The following is a 16,740-nucleotide window of genomic DNA, read 5'->3' as shown; positions in this document are numbered from 1 at the left end:
TCATTTTCAATCAGCAGACTCCAGCACACCCCCAAAGGCCAACAGCAAAAAACTCCTGTTAATTCACACGCCCCAAATCAATTCTGAATCAAAAAATAGACTTCTATACTCATGTGTGTATGTGTCTGTATGTGGGTGGGGAGGGTGGAGGTATAATAAGATCTTTCTTTTGTTTGTCTAGTTCAGAAAGGATAGGTTATTTCTGTTTAAGATGGAATTGGAGTGGTACAGAGAGTGGTAACAGAAATCTTACACAGCACAAAGTATTGTTAATCTAGTCAAGCAAATTTAGACTCCATACTGACAGACCCAGCTAAGACCAAGCCCCTTGGAACTTGCCCAGTTTGAGAATATCTTATTTGTTATATTCATTAAAAGGATAACTGAACAACTATGGGGTAGCTGTAAAATTACTGTTTTTATTTTTTGGTGAGTGGGTGTTAAATGAAATGTTTTCCAGGAGATAGTGGGGAAAATACAACCCCACACTTTTAGCTAGTTAGGCACTCCTGAATCGATGAGAATCATGGTTTTGTTAATTTCATCAACATGTTCATTTCTTTCAGCTCCATGTTCATGCATGTCTTTTAACCCGGAAACAAGAAGACTGTCCATAGGTCTAGACAATGGTACAATCTCAGTAAGTACACATAAATAAGATTTCCAGTTGAAATACTTCCCTTCCTGTGGAGTATGTGTATGTATTTATTAGTTTTTTCAAGTTAACAGAATAATTTTCTTGCTAAGTAGCATAAAAGTTGTAGCGTAGCAAATTATGGTGAGGTAAGAGATTCTAATGTAGGGAGAGCTATCATCAGTATCCACTTAAATGCTGACAAGGTTCAGCTTGACCTACCCTGTCAGAGTGGCTAGGATGGGGGCAATTGGAGGCCAGTGAGTAAACTCCATGAATCTGCGTTAGTGAGAGCAAGCTGTGATGCTAGTGGCTTTAATCAGATGGTTAATCATGGTGCCTTAAACTTTGCCACATAAGCAACAGAACAGGAAGAAAATGCTTTCCCTTATGTCTGCATGTCTGATCTTGTCTTTGATACTCTGTGTTCTTTCTTTGTTCCTTCTGCTTCTTGTTTTTTCCAGCTCCCTCTAGCATCTGAATAGAATGCTGTAAATTTATATGAAATTGTGAAAAAAAGCACAGAATCTAGGTTTAGTCTGTAGATAGATCCACATAAATATTAGACCCTTTGATTGCAGATGTTTGGGGAACTGAAGTGATTAAAGATTGGAATTTTAACTTTTATTTACCTACTTAATCTTTCTACATATTAAATTTCAACTAGTATATTAACTAATAACAAGACTGATTTGGTAAATTCTCCATTTGGTAAATTATCCAGTGTTGCCTTTAGTCCTGGGCGAGAGAAACTCTGCTTCAGAACCTATGAATTAGAAGGCTCTGCTCTGCTCACACTTCCCCATAGGGTGAAGAATCTGAGGGCTCAGGGGGATATATGTGATCAGCCCAAGTCCTCCCTCTTCCCATTCCATCCTTCCTCTCTCCCACTCCATCCTCCCCCTACCAAGACCCTGGATTTTCCTGCCCCAAACTGCTCCAAACGTCTTCTTCACTGACATTTTTCCTAAATGTGTCCTTAGGAAGATAAAACCAGTGAATATGCTCTTAGGCCTGAGAGGTGGCAAAGAGGTAGCAGTTTGCAGTAGACAGGATGTCCACACTTGAGTGCAAGGCCCCTCAAAGTCTTGACAAAACTGGGAACGGAAAGAGAAGGGGGTGGGCTGGCCCCCTGTGTCACCACAATATGGCATGGAACTTCAAGGAGACTAAGAACTTTGAGTTTGAACCTGTACCTCCAGCTGTTGGAGGGTGTATTTGTCAAGACTGGAGGATGAGACCATATTTTATTTAATAGTTCAACTGGACTTGTAACTTTTAAATATGTAAACATGGAGTGTGGGCCTCCATTTGTAATCCTGCCCCAGCCCCTACAAATGTTAGTGGACCTGAAGTTTTCTGTTTGATCTCTAGTCAAAACATTTGCTTGGTGCCCTTTCTGGGACTATTAACAATATTGTTAAATATAAGTCAGCCTAGTGACAAGTATTTATGAAATTTCTGTGATATCTAATACATTTGATAGATCTGTAAACTCTGTTTCTTAGGTAGATAGAAGTTTATGATACAAAATTATCTACTTTGAGGAGAGCTGTTTTTAAAGGGAGGGGAGTGTATGAGATAAATTTATTTTTAAAAGATAAAGGCAGATCATTAGATTTTTCAATGGACTTTTGAAGTGTTCATTACAAAGGAAGTATGAGAAGATGAACAGAGATCCCTCCATTACCCAACAGTTATAGGATAGTTTGCGTTAACGCTTACTGTCCATGGAAAAACTTAGGTTTATTTAACATAGGAGTGGTTTGTTGCCCTTTTGAGGTTAGTGTAGGTGCTTAATGGATACTGATTAATTTGGCTTTGAAGGCAAGAAAGATGAGCAAAGTAAGTTATGGAGAATTCTAGCTATTTATTGTATATAAGAGGAGAAACCATCTTAGCCATTATTCTTTTAGTAAATGAAACTGCCAGGGAAGCAGAGCATCAGTCAGGGTCCATCTTTCCAAGTATGTCAGTATAGGGCTGAGATATCAAACCTTAACTTACTCCAATCTTCTGAAAAAGATTGAGGACCCTGGCTTATATGAAATAATTTCCTTAAAAGTACTTCCTTTGTATTGTTGAGGAAGATGAATTGCACACCCTACCTCTTCTCATCTACAGAATTAGAAAGAGTTCTGACTTAGGGAAAGATACACTGAGAGAACAGCATGTTTAAGGTTCAGAATTCTCATTGATCAATACAGTAACAGGCTCTTTACTGAAAATACTTAGTCTCAGCTGTTTTAATAATTTACTTTTTAGACATGAGAAATCCTAGTCAGAGAGTATATATTCTGTTTCCTGGTTATAGCCAATAATTTTTAAGAAGAAATAGTGGTTAACTTATTTTAAAACTAAGAAAGTGTAAAATCAGAAAGTAACATCATTATTTCACTTTATTTTACTGAATAAAAAGAACACATTGTATAAGATATAAGAGACAGTTAAACTTAGGCAGCTGAATAGCGAATTAGAGATGAAGTACAGATAAGACATAGAGACCATTCTTTCAAAAATGTGGCCACAAAGAGCAGGAGGGAGAGCATGAGTGCTGGAGCAAGATCTGGCAGGAGACAAGCAGCAAGAGGGTCCTGAACAGTTTGGAAAAGTTAGCTGTGGGAAAGAATGGGGACAGTTGAGAGAGCAGGAAAGGAGAGAGAAATGTCATTCAGTTTTGCGATATAGGAGAGGAATGCCTTTTATTTTTTCCTGGGAGGTAGCAGGCAAGGTCATCTGCTGAGAGAAGGTAAAGATATGGGGTGAGAGTAAATTTTCCTACCTATACCTTTTGCTCTTTCTGCATATAGCCCAGAATCCTGCTTTGCCATCTTGGTCTACAAAGTTGTAATTATCTTCCCCACCTCATTCAAGTGTTATCTTTTTGTTTGTATTTTTATTTTTGGCAGATGGTTCCTGAGCCCTACCAATTGAAATGAGTCACACACGGTACTCAGTGGGTTAGCTATGTTGTATTGCGTATTTAACTTTTGCTTCACACAATGTTTAAGTCTGTCTCTTCCGTTAAACTGTTAGGTGTTGAAGAGTTGGCTGGTCTTTTATTCATCTCTCCTCTGGTAGATCTTATTGTGGCTCCTTGTACAAATTGAGAACTCAATGAATAATTTGTTAGTTTATTGACTGAAGTACAAACACTATTATTATTTAATATAGCTGATTGTAATAAGCAATTGCTTAAATTCTGAAGATAGTTTATTTGTACAGTATTATTACCATTCAAAATGTTTTTCAAAATAGAATGACCTTCTGTAGGGGAAAAATTTATGCCAATAGTTTAATTTGTCTTGACCTTCTTCAGAAATGTCTTCTGTTTTAATATTGAGAGGAGTTAGTCAGATTGTGCTAACTGCTATTCATGCTGAAGTGGCACTTTAAACTGTCCATTTTTATGTCACATGTATTCTAGCCAACTAACAAATATTTAAATATCAGCTCTGTACAAAAGGTTATGCTCAATTCTAACATAGTGTGGCTTCTGGGTCTCAGACACTTTATAATTCAGTTAGGGAGACATTTTTCATTTTTATGAAAAATGAAATCATGAAATAAGTAACACAGAGTAAACATAATAGCAGAAGTACCGGTACACCAGTGAGTGTGATGTTGGCAAAGCAGTGAGGTCAGAAGACAATGGGAGATAATGGTCTAGGACGGCTCCCTGGATATGAACTGGATTTAGAAGACTGGCTAGGATTGGATTAGCTAAAGATAGGAAAGTAAGGTATTTCAGACAAAATTAATGGAGTGGGGGGAAAAAAAACGCCCAAACCATGGAGGTACCAAAGGACCAAACATGTTTGGAGAGAAATAAACCAATTTGGTAAGAGGATTAATGGGATAACGTGAAAGCCTTGATTCAGGATGAATAGTAAGCGTTATGTAACGTAAAGGTAGTGGATCCGTAACATGGAAGATTCTCCCCATCCCACTCCAAGACTTCATACCATATTTAAAGGGGATAAATGACTGATGAGTAAATGTCAACACAGAAGTAAAGCATTTCCATTAAACTAATTTTCACCAACCCGACTGAATAATTGCTATAGGATACTATAGGGTGGAGATATATATATATAAATATATATATATATATATATCTTGCTAAGATAAATGCATGGTCATTGAAGATTTTTTGAAAAAGGCCTTAAAATGGTAAAATCTCGGTTCTCTGAAGATGAATCTCGTGTATGTGTTATGGGAAGTTTGATTGGGATGAGAAGATTGATCTATAAATGGTTAGCATTCAGAATAGTGATTATTGTCTAAAGCTAACTGACATTGACTGTGTATGGATTTATTGTTGTTTTGGTAGTTCTTGTGATTGTGATTATTATACTCTCACAGTATACATTACTGTTAGTTCATGTGGATTACCTGGTATGTTAGTTTCCTGGGGCTGCCATCACATTACCACAGATTGGGTAGCTTCAAACAGCAGTTTTTCTCTCACGATTCTGGAGCCTGGAAGCCTGAAATCAGGGTGTCAGGGGGGCCATGCTCTTTCTGAAAGCTGTAGAGCATTCTTCCTTGCTTTTTCCTAGCTTCTGGTGCTTGCTAGTAATCCTTGGCATTGCTTGGCTTGTGAATGTGTCTCTCCAGTCCTTGCCTGCATCTTCACATTGCCTTCCTTTCTGTGTCTCTATGTCTTCACATGGACTCCTTTAAAAACAAAACAAAACATGGAGTCTCGCTCTGTTGCCCACACCGAAGAGCAGTGGTGCAATCATAGCTCACTGCAGACTTGAGCTCCTGGACTCAAGTGATCTTCCCACCTCAGCCTCTGGAGTAGATGGGACTATAAGTGTGCACCACCATGCTTGGCTCATTTCACGGATGTTTATTTGTTTGTTTTAGGAAGGGGGTTTTGCTTTGTTGCCCAGGCTGGAGTGCTGCAGCATGATCATAGCTCACTACAGCCTCAAAGACCTGGGCTCATGTGATCCTCCTGCCTCTGCCTTCCAAGTAGCTGAGACTACAGATGTTCACCACCATACCTGGCTAATGTTTTGACTTTTTTCATAGATCACTTCTCACTATGTTGCCTGGGCTGGTCTTGAATTCCTACGCTCATGGGATCCTCCCACCTCAGCCTCCCAAGTAGCTGGATTACAGGTGTGAGCCACTGTGCCCAGCTCCACGTGACCTTCTTATAAAGCCACCAGTCATTGGATTTAGGTCTCCCCCAGTCCAGTATGATCCTGTCTTAGTTACATCTGCAAAGACCCTGTTTCCCAAATAAGGTCACATTCTGAGGTTCTGGGTGGACATGAATTTTGAGAGGATACTGTTTAACTCAGTACATCTGGTAATGTTGTATCTACTGTGTTTCTCTAACAGTGTTAGAGCAGTTGATTTGGAAACAGTTTTCTCAATGTGAGACATGATGTCTTCAGGAAGAAGTATCCAAGGATATTAAAAAAAAGATGATTCAAAATCCTCTTGTGGGAGATAGGAAAATATAATTGAAAGGCTCTTCTGCAGCTAATGCCACTCTCCTCTAGATTAAGTGATATCTTGAATAGGCCCCATGTCAGGATAATGGTGGCAGAGCTAGGACTTCCCTGAGCCCTAGACAAATTTTGTTTATATTATACCAGGCCAATTTCTTCATACAAGTAGGACAGCCCAGCTGCAAGGAATTACCTTAGGGTATTCACTAGGGAATTAGGAGGGAGCTTGTGTTATTCTGTGCATCCAGCCACTGTTAAAAAGTATGTGTTGGGTTGGGGGCGGGAATTTCACATTTAATCTAACAAGGAGTTTTGGACGAGTTGTTTATTCCCATGAATTATAATGAGCCTATGGGGAACTGAACCCAAATGGTAAGGTCATGTTCTACAGCAATGACAAATGGCCTCTGAATAAAGCACTTCAGCTGTACCCAAGCAAGTTACTGTACACCTTAATCAGCTTCAAAACAGCAGTGTAATAGTAGACTCTCACTCATCAGTCATCATGATGCATTCCAAGTTTTGTACTTACAGGAGAAAGCTTCTGAAATTTTCTGTTTTCCAGGATTTCTAGTGTGATACCATTTATGAATAATATCCTAATAAAGAAGACATAGAAGGTGAATTTGAAGAAAATTTCAGGAAGCTCTGTGTCCAGAGAAATGTGCGCATGGAATCTATGGGGACTCCTCCTTTTAAACTGTTACATAACCCTGCCGTTATTTACACTAGCTTGTGATTCTGTCATTATGCCATGGTTTCTACCATAGAAGACCAGCATTTCTGAGTCATTTTATCCTTCTGAGTCACTGGACTTCCTAATGTGAGGAGTTCATTTTACACAGTGTTAAGTAGGCATTTTCTTCTGAGCTTGTGCTAAGTTACAATGAATTTAAACATATATATTACATATATAATATATGAAAATATGTGCTAATTTTAATACTATAGGTGTGGAGCTATGCTTAGCAGGAAAATAGTCTTAGAGTGTTGACATTCCGGTTGCTTACTATTTATTCATTTAATATCATTTGCTGAAGGTGGTTTTATCAAAGAAAACTCTTGCTGTATTGTAGGACTTACCGTGCCCTTGGTATTTGTGTGGATCCAAGATCTCTCAAACACTCACCTTCTCCCTCAGTTATGTCATTGTACGTGTAGCCCTGTCATCTTTTGCTCAGCACCTACATGTTATCTAAAAACTTGGTCAAGCAGTCTTGAATGCAGATACCAAGAGCATTTTTTGACCTGAGATTAATTTTGTTGCACTTCCATTGCAGTTGTGAATTTTGAAAGGCCTTCTTGAACCAACTTTTAGACTAATTCTGTAGTGTGAATACCCGTAGGAGCACCCAGATTGCTCTGCATTTTGAGTTAGGTACTGAAGAGATTCAGTAGAGTGAGTGGTGGATTGAAATAATTTATATAGTATCTACAGAAGTTATCTTGGCCACATCAACACAGCACATCTACACTTCAGGAAGGCAATGGCTGGGAACTGATGAGGGTATTATGTTCCAAGTTACTTTACCTTTGTCCTAGGAACCTTGTATCTAAATAATCTATCTCTCCTGGAATAATAACTGATGTAATTATTTTATTAATGGCATATATTCAGCATAAACTCCACAAGGCTGGGACTGTGTTTACTTGACTGAGTTACAATCTGGCACCCAGTACAATGTCCGTGAATTTCTAAGTACTCTGTAAATATTTATAGACTGAATTAATGATCGAGTAAGTGAGTGAATATAGTTTATGGACTTGATATTATATAGAGGTTCAGAGCACAAGCCCTGGTATCAGACTGCCTCTACCCCCCTCAAGTTGTGTCACATTGGGCAAGTTGCTTTACTCTCTGTGTCTCGGTTTCCTTATCTGTAAAATGGGAATAATAGTTGTACCTATTTTATAGGGTTTTTATCAGGACTGTCTGATATATACATGGAAAGCTCTTAGAACAGTCCCCGTATGTATCAAATGCTCCGTAAATATTAGCTCCTGTCAGTGTCATTATCATCATCAGTGGCAGCATCCTCCATTTGCAGTAACTAGGAAGCCTTGGTTAAAGTCTATGTCATGAGCATTTAGTGGGCCAGTTCCAAGGGGAGGAAATGTCTTAGTCATGGCATATTCCTTAGGACGATTCAACTTATTTCTGGCCCCATCTTTAGTCTTTGCTGTTGCATCACAGGAATTTACCAGTGATTTGCAAGACATGTACTGTCGTCTGATATGGACACCCTTTTTTCTGCAAAGGAGTTTCCTACCCAAGTTGTTGCCATTTTGATCTTCATCATCCTCAAGAAAACGGTTTGGGCTTGGAGAGATGTAGAGAGTACTCGAGATGCTCTGAATGGATGACTGGAGAAGATGGAGCAAATTTGTCATCACAAGTGACTCCCTTATTTTCGTGGATTGAGAGTATGGAAGAAGGAAAAATTGCAAGCCATTAAGGGTTAAATTGCTTTCTATTGTTTTAGGAATTTGGATTTTATAGACCAATGTCCAGAGAGCCATCTGTGGTCCTACAACTTTTAAAATCAATGATTTAAAAATTCTTTTGGTATCAAAATTCTTTCCTTAACCATTTCCATCTACACATTTGAGAATATTCTCTGTATACACAAATATTTTGCTGATTTTTACTTTGAGTTCATCTTTTATACAAACTAGAGGTGAACCATGGTTCCCATGTCACTGTCATTTTGTATTGCAAGGTTTCAAGCCCAGATGGACTGGTGTGTGGCATTTTACTGTTACTCACCTTTGAAGGCATTCCTCTCAAGAGTACCTTGACAACAGCAGACTCATGAAATATATCTTCCAGGGAACCATCTGACATTTATTCTTTTGCTGTAAAGCTTCAGAACTCACAAGAGCCAAAATGCATGAAGGAAGCCGTCATTCTTTTATAGCCCCTGTGGTTGCGGAACTGCTGTTACCTGGTGTTGCTCCACCTACTGTGTGATCTCAGGCAGTCTTGGCAAAAGCCTTCCCCCTTGCTGCCTTGATGCTTACATTAGCAGAGAGGGAAGTGGTATTAGGTATGTCCTAGTCTCTGGGGTTTAGTGCTGGGGTTAAATGCTGGACTTGTATGTCTTTGCTTAGCTGTAGTTGGATGCTACAGTGATCCAGGCTGGTGGAAACCTGAGTAGTTTTTCTTTCCAAGATGTGTGCCCTTCCCTGTTTATTTACTGCTCCTCCTGTACTAAGCTTTGAATGCAGGCTTTACACCTCACTTTCCTGCAGCCTCACCTCATTACAGGTGGAGGAATAGCTCTTCTCTCAGTTACCAGTGAATGTTTTACATTTTTATAAATATGTACTCTTTTAGTATAGGAAGACAACCATTAGTATTAGACCTTAAGCTCATTGGAACAAATTACATAGTTGCAAAAAGACTTCTAACCGTATTGGCACAAAGAACAGAAGAGCTTTTCCATCTGCAGCAATTATGCAAGTGCAGCTTGTTTCCTGGAGTGGAGAGAAGTGAAACATTAGGGTAGCTTCTTCAGCCCAGAGCTATTGTTATGGGTAGGAAAAGAAAGGAGCCAAAAAGATGCCTTCCAGTGGATTGAGTCGTATCATGGTTGAGTATTTGGTGTGTGTGTGGTTTTTTTTTTTTAAGTGTAGTAAACCCTGAGTTACCTCCAGATTTTTCTGTTGGTTCTTCTTTCTCAGTCAGAGCCTTTGATGTGAGGCTCCCGAAGGTTCTGCCCTCCTGCTGCTTACTCTTTTTTTTTTGGTGATCTACATCTGTGGTTTAATTATCCTATACCTACAGTTCTCAAGACTGTGGCCCATAGCCCGAGACTGCATTCCAGTTTAGCATATTCTAAATAGAAATAATTCTGTTTCCCCCGCAATATGCTCTTCTCTCTTCCTTCAGTAAATGACATCAATGAGTAACCCCAACCAGAAATAAGACCCGCATTTTCCCTTTAACCTTACGGTATCAGTGCCCATGGCCTGCTGACTTAGCTCAGACCTGTCCCCAGACTCTGGCCTTCTTTGTCTATTCCCAAGAGTACTTTTGAAATTTCCATCTCTTGCAGGTTTACTTGGATTGTTGTAATAAGCCTTATATTGGTCAAACTGCCTGTTGTCTCTAGGTTCCTCCAGCTGCTCTGCCATCAGATATCCAGAGTTCTATACACATTCCCCAGTGTATAGACTCTAAACCACTTTTAGAAAAATGAAGCTCCAAGCCCATCATTCTCACCACTTGGTCAATCTCACCTGTCACAGCTTTCCAACCAAACATCAAACTTTTTGAATCAGACATCCATGCCTGTGTACATGCAGTCCTCTACCAAAAATAGATGTTCTCCTTCACTGAACTCCTGCTGCCCCTATGGAACTTCTCTCCTACCTTCAAGAATTAGCTTTAAGCTCCAAACCCATTCTTATGAGAAGCCTGTCTTACTACAGGGCAGGGTTGAAAGACTCTTTGTAAGAATTCTCACAGCCCTCAGTTCAAATTTCTACTTTAGTATTTATGTATCATTAGATTACATGTACATTTCATTTATATAATTTTGTATTAAGTAAGATATATATACAGTTGACCTTTGAACGATGCGGGGGTTAGGGGCATTGACCCCACCTCCCCATCCAGTTGAGAATTTGAGTATAACTTTTGATTGCCCAAAAACTTAACTACTAATAGCCTACTATTGACTGGAAGCCTTACTGATAGGGTAAATAGTCGAGTAACACATACTTTGTATGTTATATTTATTGTATATAACATATACAATATGTTACATAACCTATCTAAATGAAAACACTAATAATGTAACACATATATATAAATATATATAACCATCACTGAAAAAATTATACTTAATTATTTTATAGTATATTATGTATTAATATTTTCATATATTTTAAAAGTATATTAATAGAGAGCTACTATGTAAATTAATATAACACTTAAAATAACACTTTTATTCAATTCACTAAACCCCCAATTGAGAAGTCTAGTCTTACAATAAAGTAAGCTGAAGAAAAGAAAATGTGACTAAGAAAATCATAAGGAAGAAAAAGTATGTTTTCATTAGATGGAAGTGAATCATCATAAAGGCTTTCATCCTCATCCTATTGACGTTGAGTACGCTGCTGAGGAAGAAGAGGGGTTGGTCTCAGGGGTGGCAGAGGTGGAAGAAAATCCATGTATAAGTAGATCTGTGCAGTTCAAATCCGTGTTTCAAGGATCAATGTAGTCCCTAAACATGTCTAGTAAATAACACTTAATTCACTTATTTTCTTTATCTCCAGTAGCCAGAGCAACTTGGAGGCAGGAAACATATGCATTGGCATTTCCAATACCCAGTAGAGAGCCCTGAGCAAATTGGAATGGCAGTATTTTTTGAATGAATAAAAGCCAAACCAGTTTCCTTTGTGTTTCCATCCAGAAGTTCGTTCTCCTTTCACCTTCATTCTGATGATCTAGTCATTCTTACAGAAGCCCTTTCTTCCCAGCACTCTGATAGGGAAGCAATTGTTTTATTCTCTTCCCTCCCTTTATCAGGTAGAGCTTTCTCAGAGTTTGTGGGAGAAATGATTGTTAACGTACCTTACCTTCATATAGCAAGGGCAGATGTGGTGGTGGTTGAGGTACGAACTTTGCTCCCATAAAGGTCTGTATCTGTATTCCAGCTCTTCCATCTTCTAGCTTGATAATCGTGAACAAGTTGGTTAACTTCACATACTCCTCAGTTTACTCATTGTTGATTGAGGGTGATCTGTGCCTCATGGGATTGCTGTGAGAATTACATGAGGTAACTTAAAGATCTTGGCACTCAGTAAGCCCTCAGAAAGTGGTAATTACTGTTTTCATGGCAGAAATTATGTTCATTTCAGCAGTAGGTGAACTTTAATTTACTTTTAGGTAAGGTTAACTTTATCTGAAGTTAAAGAGTAGTATTTTTCACACAATTCTTTACCACCTCAGGTTTAACAATAATGTTTAAAAACTCATCGTTTTTAAACTGGTTTCTTGTGTGTGCCATTTTTGACAAATAAGATTGGGTTTTACATGTAATATTGGCTTTCTTTTGGTGTTCATTACTTGCCAAATGTATATTTTTGTTTGAATAATGTTCAGGACTGAAAATATATGAAGTTAAATATAGAAAAAGAGATAATTATAACATTTTAGTATGGAGACCATGGTTATAAACAGCTTGAAAAAGCAACACATTATTGTGTTTTCTATTAATCTAAGAAGTGAAGCATTGGTTCTGAGATTTGAGATATACTGAGATTTGAGTCAAAAGTGTGTACTGTTCTATTTTTCAGTATTGATTAGGAAAAGTAATAGGTTAGTAATTAGGCTCTCTTTTTTTTTCTTTTATTATTTGAATGTCTGGTAATTGCACATATTTTCATTCAAAATTACTGTGGGTAACACTGAATCCCCAATTGAGAAATCTAGTTCCTACTTCCAAGCCTACTATTGATGAGCAAACTGTTGAATCTTTCTTTGATGGCCTATCTAAATGAAAACTCCAACAATGTCACACTTATATATATCTAACAATATATATAACCATCACTGAAAAAATTATACTAAATTATTTTTATAGTACGTTATGTATTAATATTTTTATATATTTTAAAAGTATGTTAATAGAGAGCTACTATGTAAATTAATATAACACTTAACATAACACTTTTATTCCATTTTTAAAATACGTACTGGACACCTACTATGTGCCAGGCAGTGTTCTAGGTACTTGAGATATATCAAAATATACTTTCCCCTACTGAAAAACCCTTCCCCTTGTTTATGTTGCATTTAGTAATTGCTGTATAAATAACATTATAATTTATATATGTTAGAAGGTCATAGAAGTGATACATGCTACGGGGAAAAATAGAACAGAGTAAGGGGGATTGGGAATGTGAGCGTAAGGTAGAGGGAATAGATGCCAGTAGGTTAGGCTTCATTAAGAAGATAGCATCTGAGCCAGAAGCCTTGAAGGGTGGAGGACTGAGTCCATCATTTGTCTTGGGAAGAGTGTTTCAGGTAGAGTAACAGTCAGTACACAAGCCCCACAGCGGGAGTGTCTATAGTAGTAGTACAACAAAAATCCTGACTTGATTTAAAAAAAAAAAAAAAACAAGGAGTATTATTTCTTTATTTTTAATATTTATTGAATACCTCTTATATATTGTATATTAAGAACAATGCTGGACACATTGGGGAGACATGTTAGGAAAACCAGAACTCTATTCCTTAAACTCTATAAAGAAAGATCAAATGATCTGATCATTGATAGTTTTCATTTAATGCAGATTGTGATCAATAGTCTAAAAGAGCTACAGAGTCTCTTGAAATTCAGAACAGAAAGCTCCATCCTGCCTGAGGTGATTATATGAAAGCAGACCATTCAGAAGGATAGGTTTGAAAAATGATGAAGATTGAGGAAATGAGACACTAGATCAAAGGCTAGGAAATGGGAATGTGCAGGTCATTGTCAAAGATAAAAGTTTACTTGGAAATGCATTGGAAGGGGTTTGGATTCAAGAAGGATGTAAGGATCTGATGACTAAATGTGTAGGAGAAATTGAGTGGGGAGAAGGGGTAGTTGGCAAAAATAACTCCCAACCAAGCTTGTGTTCAGTCAGTACACAGTTGCTGCTGTCTGCAGCTAGCATCTGTTCTGATTAGCCGGTGTCCTTGGCCAACCATTTGGCCCTGCTTCCAGGTGTCAGACTTGGGTAACAGGGCTCATGATGGAGGCATTAGTGGTGTGTGGTGCTTTCTGCTTATTTTTCTTTTGTGTTTGTTATAATGCATTGTCACCTGGATTTTCTAAAGAGTGTAGTGACTTCAGAATTTGCACTGTAATTTTTTTCTTTGCTCATAGAGATTCAATGAAATACTCTCCTGAGTTTTAATATCATTTTGAGGGGGCTCTTTGAGGTTTGTGTGAGTCAAAGGATCAGTGGATAAAAAATCAAGAGACAGACCCACATTTTAAGTGTGGGCTATGCAACCTGCAACCAGGTAAGCCTCTGACCCTGAGACTTTTTCCTTAGTATGTCTAGACTTTCTCCTTAGTATCTCTAGACTTTCATTTCCTTATCTAAAAAATGAGTCATCGTGCTAGGTAATCTCTAAGACCCCTTACAAACTCTGAAACTCCACAAAATCCAAAACTTAACAACCAAAGATCCAGACTTCTTTCACCAGCAGCTTTCCTGAGTAGAGAAACAGTAATTATCAGCCTCTTAACCATTAGGCTACATATTATGATGTTAGGTGTAAGCAGTTTTCAATTTCAGCAGGCAACCTTTTGGTTCAGAATAATTTTCTCAAAAGTTTTGAGCTGTTTTTTCTTTTTAAAAATAAATAGCAACTAGACTAAACTGATTTCATATCATTTGCTGTTTAATATTACAGCATAATTTTTATTGTTTATAAATGTTATTTAAAATATCCAATACCCTCTTTCACTGAAGGGAGGCACAGAATTCTTTAGCTAGTAGCTTCCTTTGTGTGATACATCAGTGTCTGACTTCAGAGTTTGGCCTTGAGCAGGATATTCCCCGTTCACTGAATAGCTTCCAAGAGCATCTATCCTTAAGATTGTGAAATTGGCCAGAGGCGGTCTTGAAAGTGGTTACATCCAAACCTGTGTGTCTTTTCTCTTTTACCTTCTCCCTTCCATCCTCTTGGGAGGGATATTATTGAGAAGCCAACTGCATCTGCTTACTTGTAGTCAGTGTTGGGGGACTGGCGGTGGGAGGGCACAAAAACATGTTACCATCGGTGAGAAAAGATGATGACAGGTAAACCGTGAAGCATCCAGGCAGACTAGAGGGGCAGCAGCCAGACAATTAAACAGTTCATATGTGGAGAAACCTTGAAATTGCTTTGTTTTGTGTTTTATATGTGTAAACCTGAATTTGAGGAAGAATTTATAGGAAGAATTTGTAAACCTGAGTTTGTCTCTTTGTAGGTGATATTTGGAATCTGGAGAGGCAAGCAGCTGCTGTGGTTGCACAAACCCCAGTTATCTTTAGTTTTCTTGTTTCTGATGCTTCTGATTCCATGTAGTGTGGCATATGCCTGTCTTAGAAATGTGACATGGGATTTCCTTATGGAGTTCGGAGCCTGGGTGGGGGATTTGCATTTGAAGCATCCCTTCCCCCGACTTTTTAAAATACATGTGGTCAGAAAAGATTAGGCTCATAGGCATTTGACCAGAGGGGAAAAAGGCACTTACTCTCTGGGTTCCTGGGTGAAACAATGTCCCATTGTTTGGTAGCCAGCGAAACCTCTTTTCATAATTATAAACAAACAAGAATAATCTTTGAACTCCGTAGGCACATTTGCAGAATCTGAAATGAAGATTAAGCAAAGCCTAACATCAAGTCAGTCACTGAACCCTGTAGTTTTCAAACTGTGATCTGTGAGATGAAAGCTATTTTCATAATAATACTATTATTTCCCCTTTTCACTCTCATTTTCTAAGAAATGTCCAAACTGTATGCAGAAGCAGGATGGGAATCTGTCTTCAGTTAAGCTACACATTAATGAGATTTGCTAAAATGGAAAACAGTGCCACTCTTGTTACTAAATTTTTTGTTTTGTAAAAAATAGTTATTTTTTATAGATTGTTATTTATAGTAACATGTAATACATTTGCTATTGTTATTTTAATGAATTAATATTTAAAAATTGTTTCCATTTTAATTTAGAACATGATATATTTTAATCAGTACCACCCACATAAATAAAAGCTCATCAGACCCCTTAGTAGTTTAAGAGTAAAGGGAACCTAAGACCCAAAAGTTTGAGAACTGCTCATTTAAACAAAAAGACAACCAAAGGGTACAAGTTCTAGGCCACTGGTTGTTTAAGTGTGGAGAGAGCCATAAGAAAGAGGCATTAAGTATCTTAGAGGGTCTTTCGTAGAGCCATTCTTATGGGATTTGACAGTTTATGGTTTTTTTTTTTTTTTTTTTTTTAAAGAGCAGTTTTAGGTTCACAGCAAATTGAGAAGAAGGTTCAGAGACTTCCCACACACCCCCTTCCACACACTTGCATAGCCTTCCTCATCATCAACATCCCCTACCAGAGTGATGTGTTTGTTACAACTGATGAACCTACATCATTAATGCCTCATTACAGCACACAGTCCATAGGTTACAAGTAGGGTTCACTCTTGGTGATGTACATCCTATGGGTTTGGACAACTGTGTAATGACTTGTGTCTACCATTGTAGTATTGTACAGAGTAGTCTTAAGTACCCTAAAAATCCTCTGTGCTTTGTGATGGCCATGTGCAAACTCCAGTTATGAAAGAACAGAAACTGACTTATCAGAAGAGAACAGTTGGTTGAGAAGGGATAATATGAACAGATTATTGCACTTACAGAAAAAAGCAGAGATACCAGGGAGAGGCCCTGAGCCTGCGAGATACAGAGGATAACTAGTACAGCTTCATTGGCCAGTACCTTTCCCATTATACTTTCTGTCTTTTTACAGTAAATCCTCTTTTCTAGTCGTCTGAGGTCCTTGCAACCAAAGGAGCCAAGTAAAACCTACAGTAACACAAGTATGGAGATTATAAGGACCAGCACAGTTTTTATGGTTAAGACTTGGTTTTGATTCTG

The 16,740-nt window shown here is 38.0% G+C and overlaps 1 protein-coding gene across 1 annotated transcript in view; it reads left to right on the top strand.

Moving 5' to 3' along the window:
• WDFY2 (WD repeat and FYVE domain containing 2) overlaps nt 1-16,740 on the top strand; it is a 179,046-nt gene that overhangs the window by 89,014 nt on the left and 73,292 nt on the right. Inside the window, exon 3 of the mRNA XM_011988757.1 lies at nt 567-640. Within this exon, the coding sequence (XP_011844147.1) occupies nt 567-640 (74 nt within the window). The remainder of the gene's footprint in view (nt 1-566; nt 641-16,740) is intronic.

This window comes from Mandrillus leucophaeus, unplaced genomic scaffold (assembly GCF_000951045.1).
Source record: "Mandrillus leucophaeus isolate KB7577 unplaced genomic scaffold, Mleu.le_1.0 Scaffold338, whole genome shotgun sequence".
NCBI lineage: Eukaryota > Metazoa > Chordata > Mammalia > Primates > Cercopithecidae > Mandrillus > Mandrillus leucophaeus.
The sequence above is the reverse complement of the archived record's forward strand: the minus strand, read 5'-3'. Positions and strand labels throughout refer to the sequence as shown.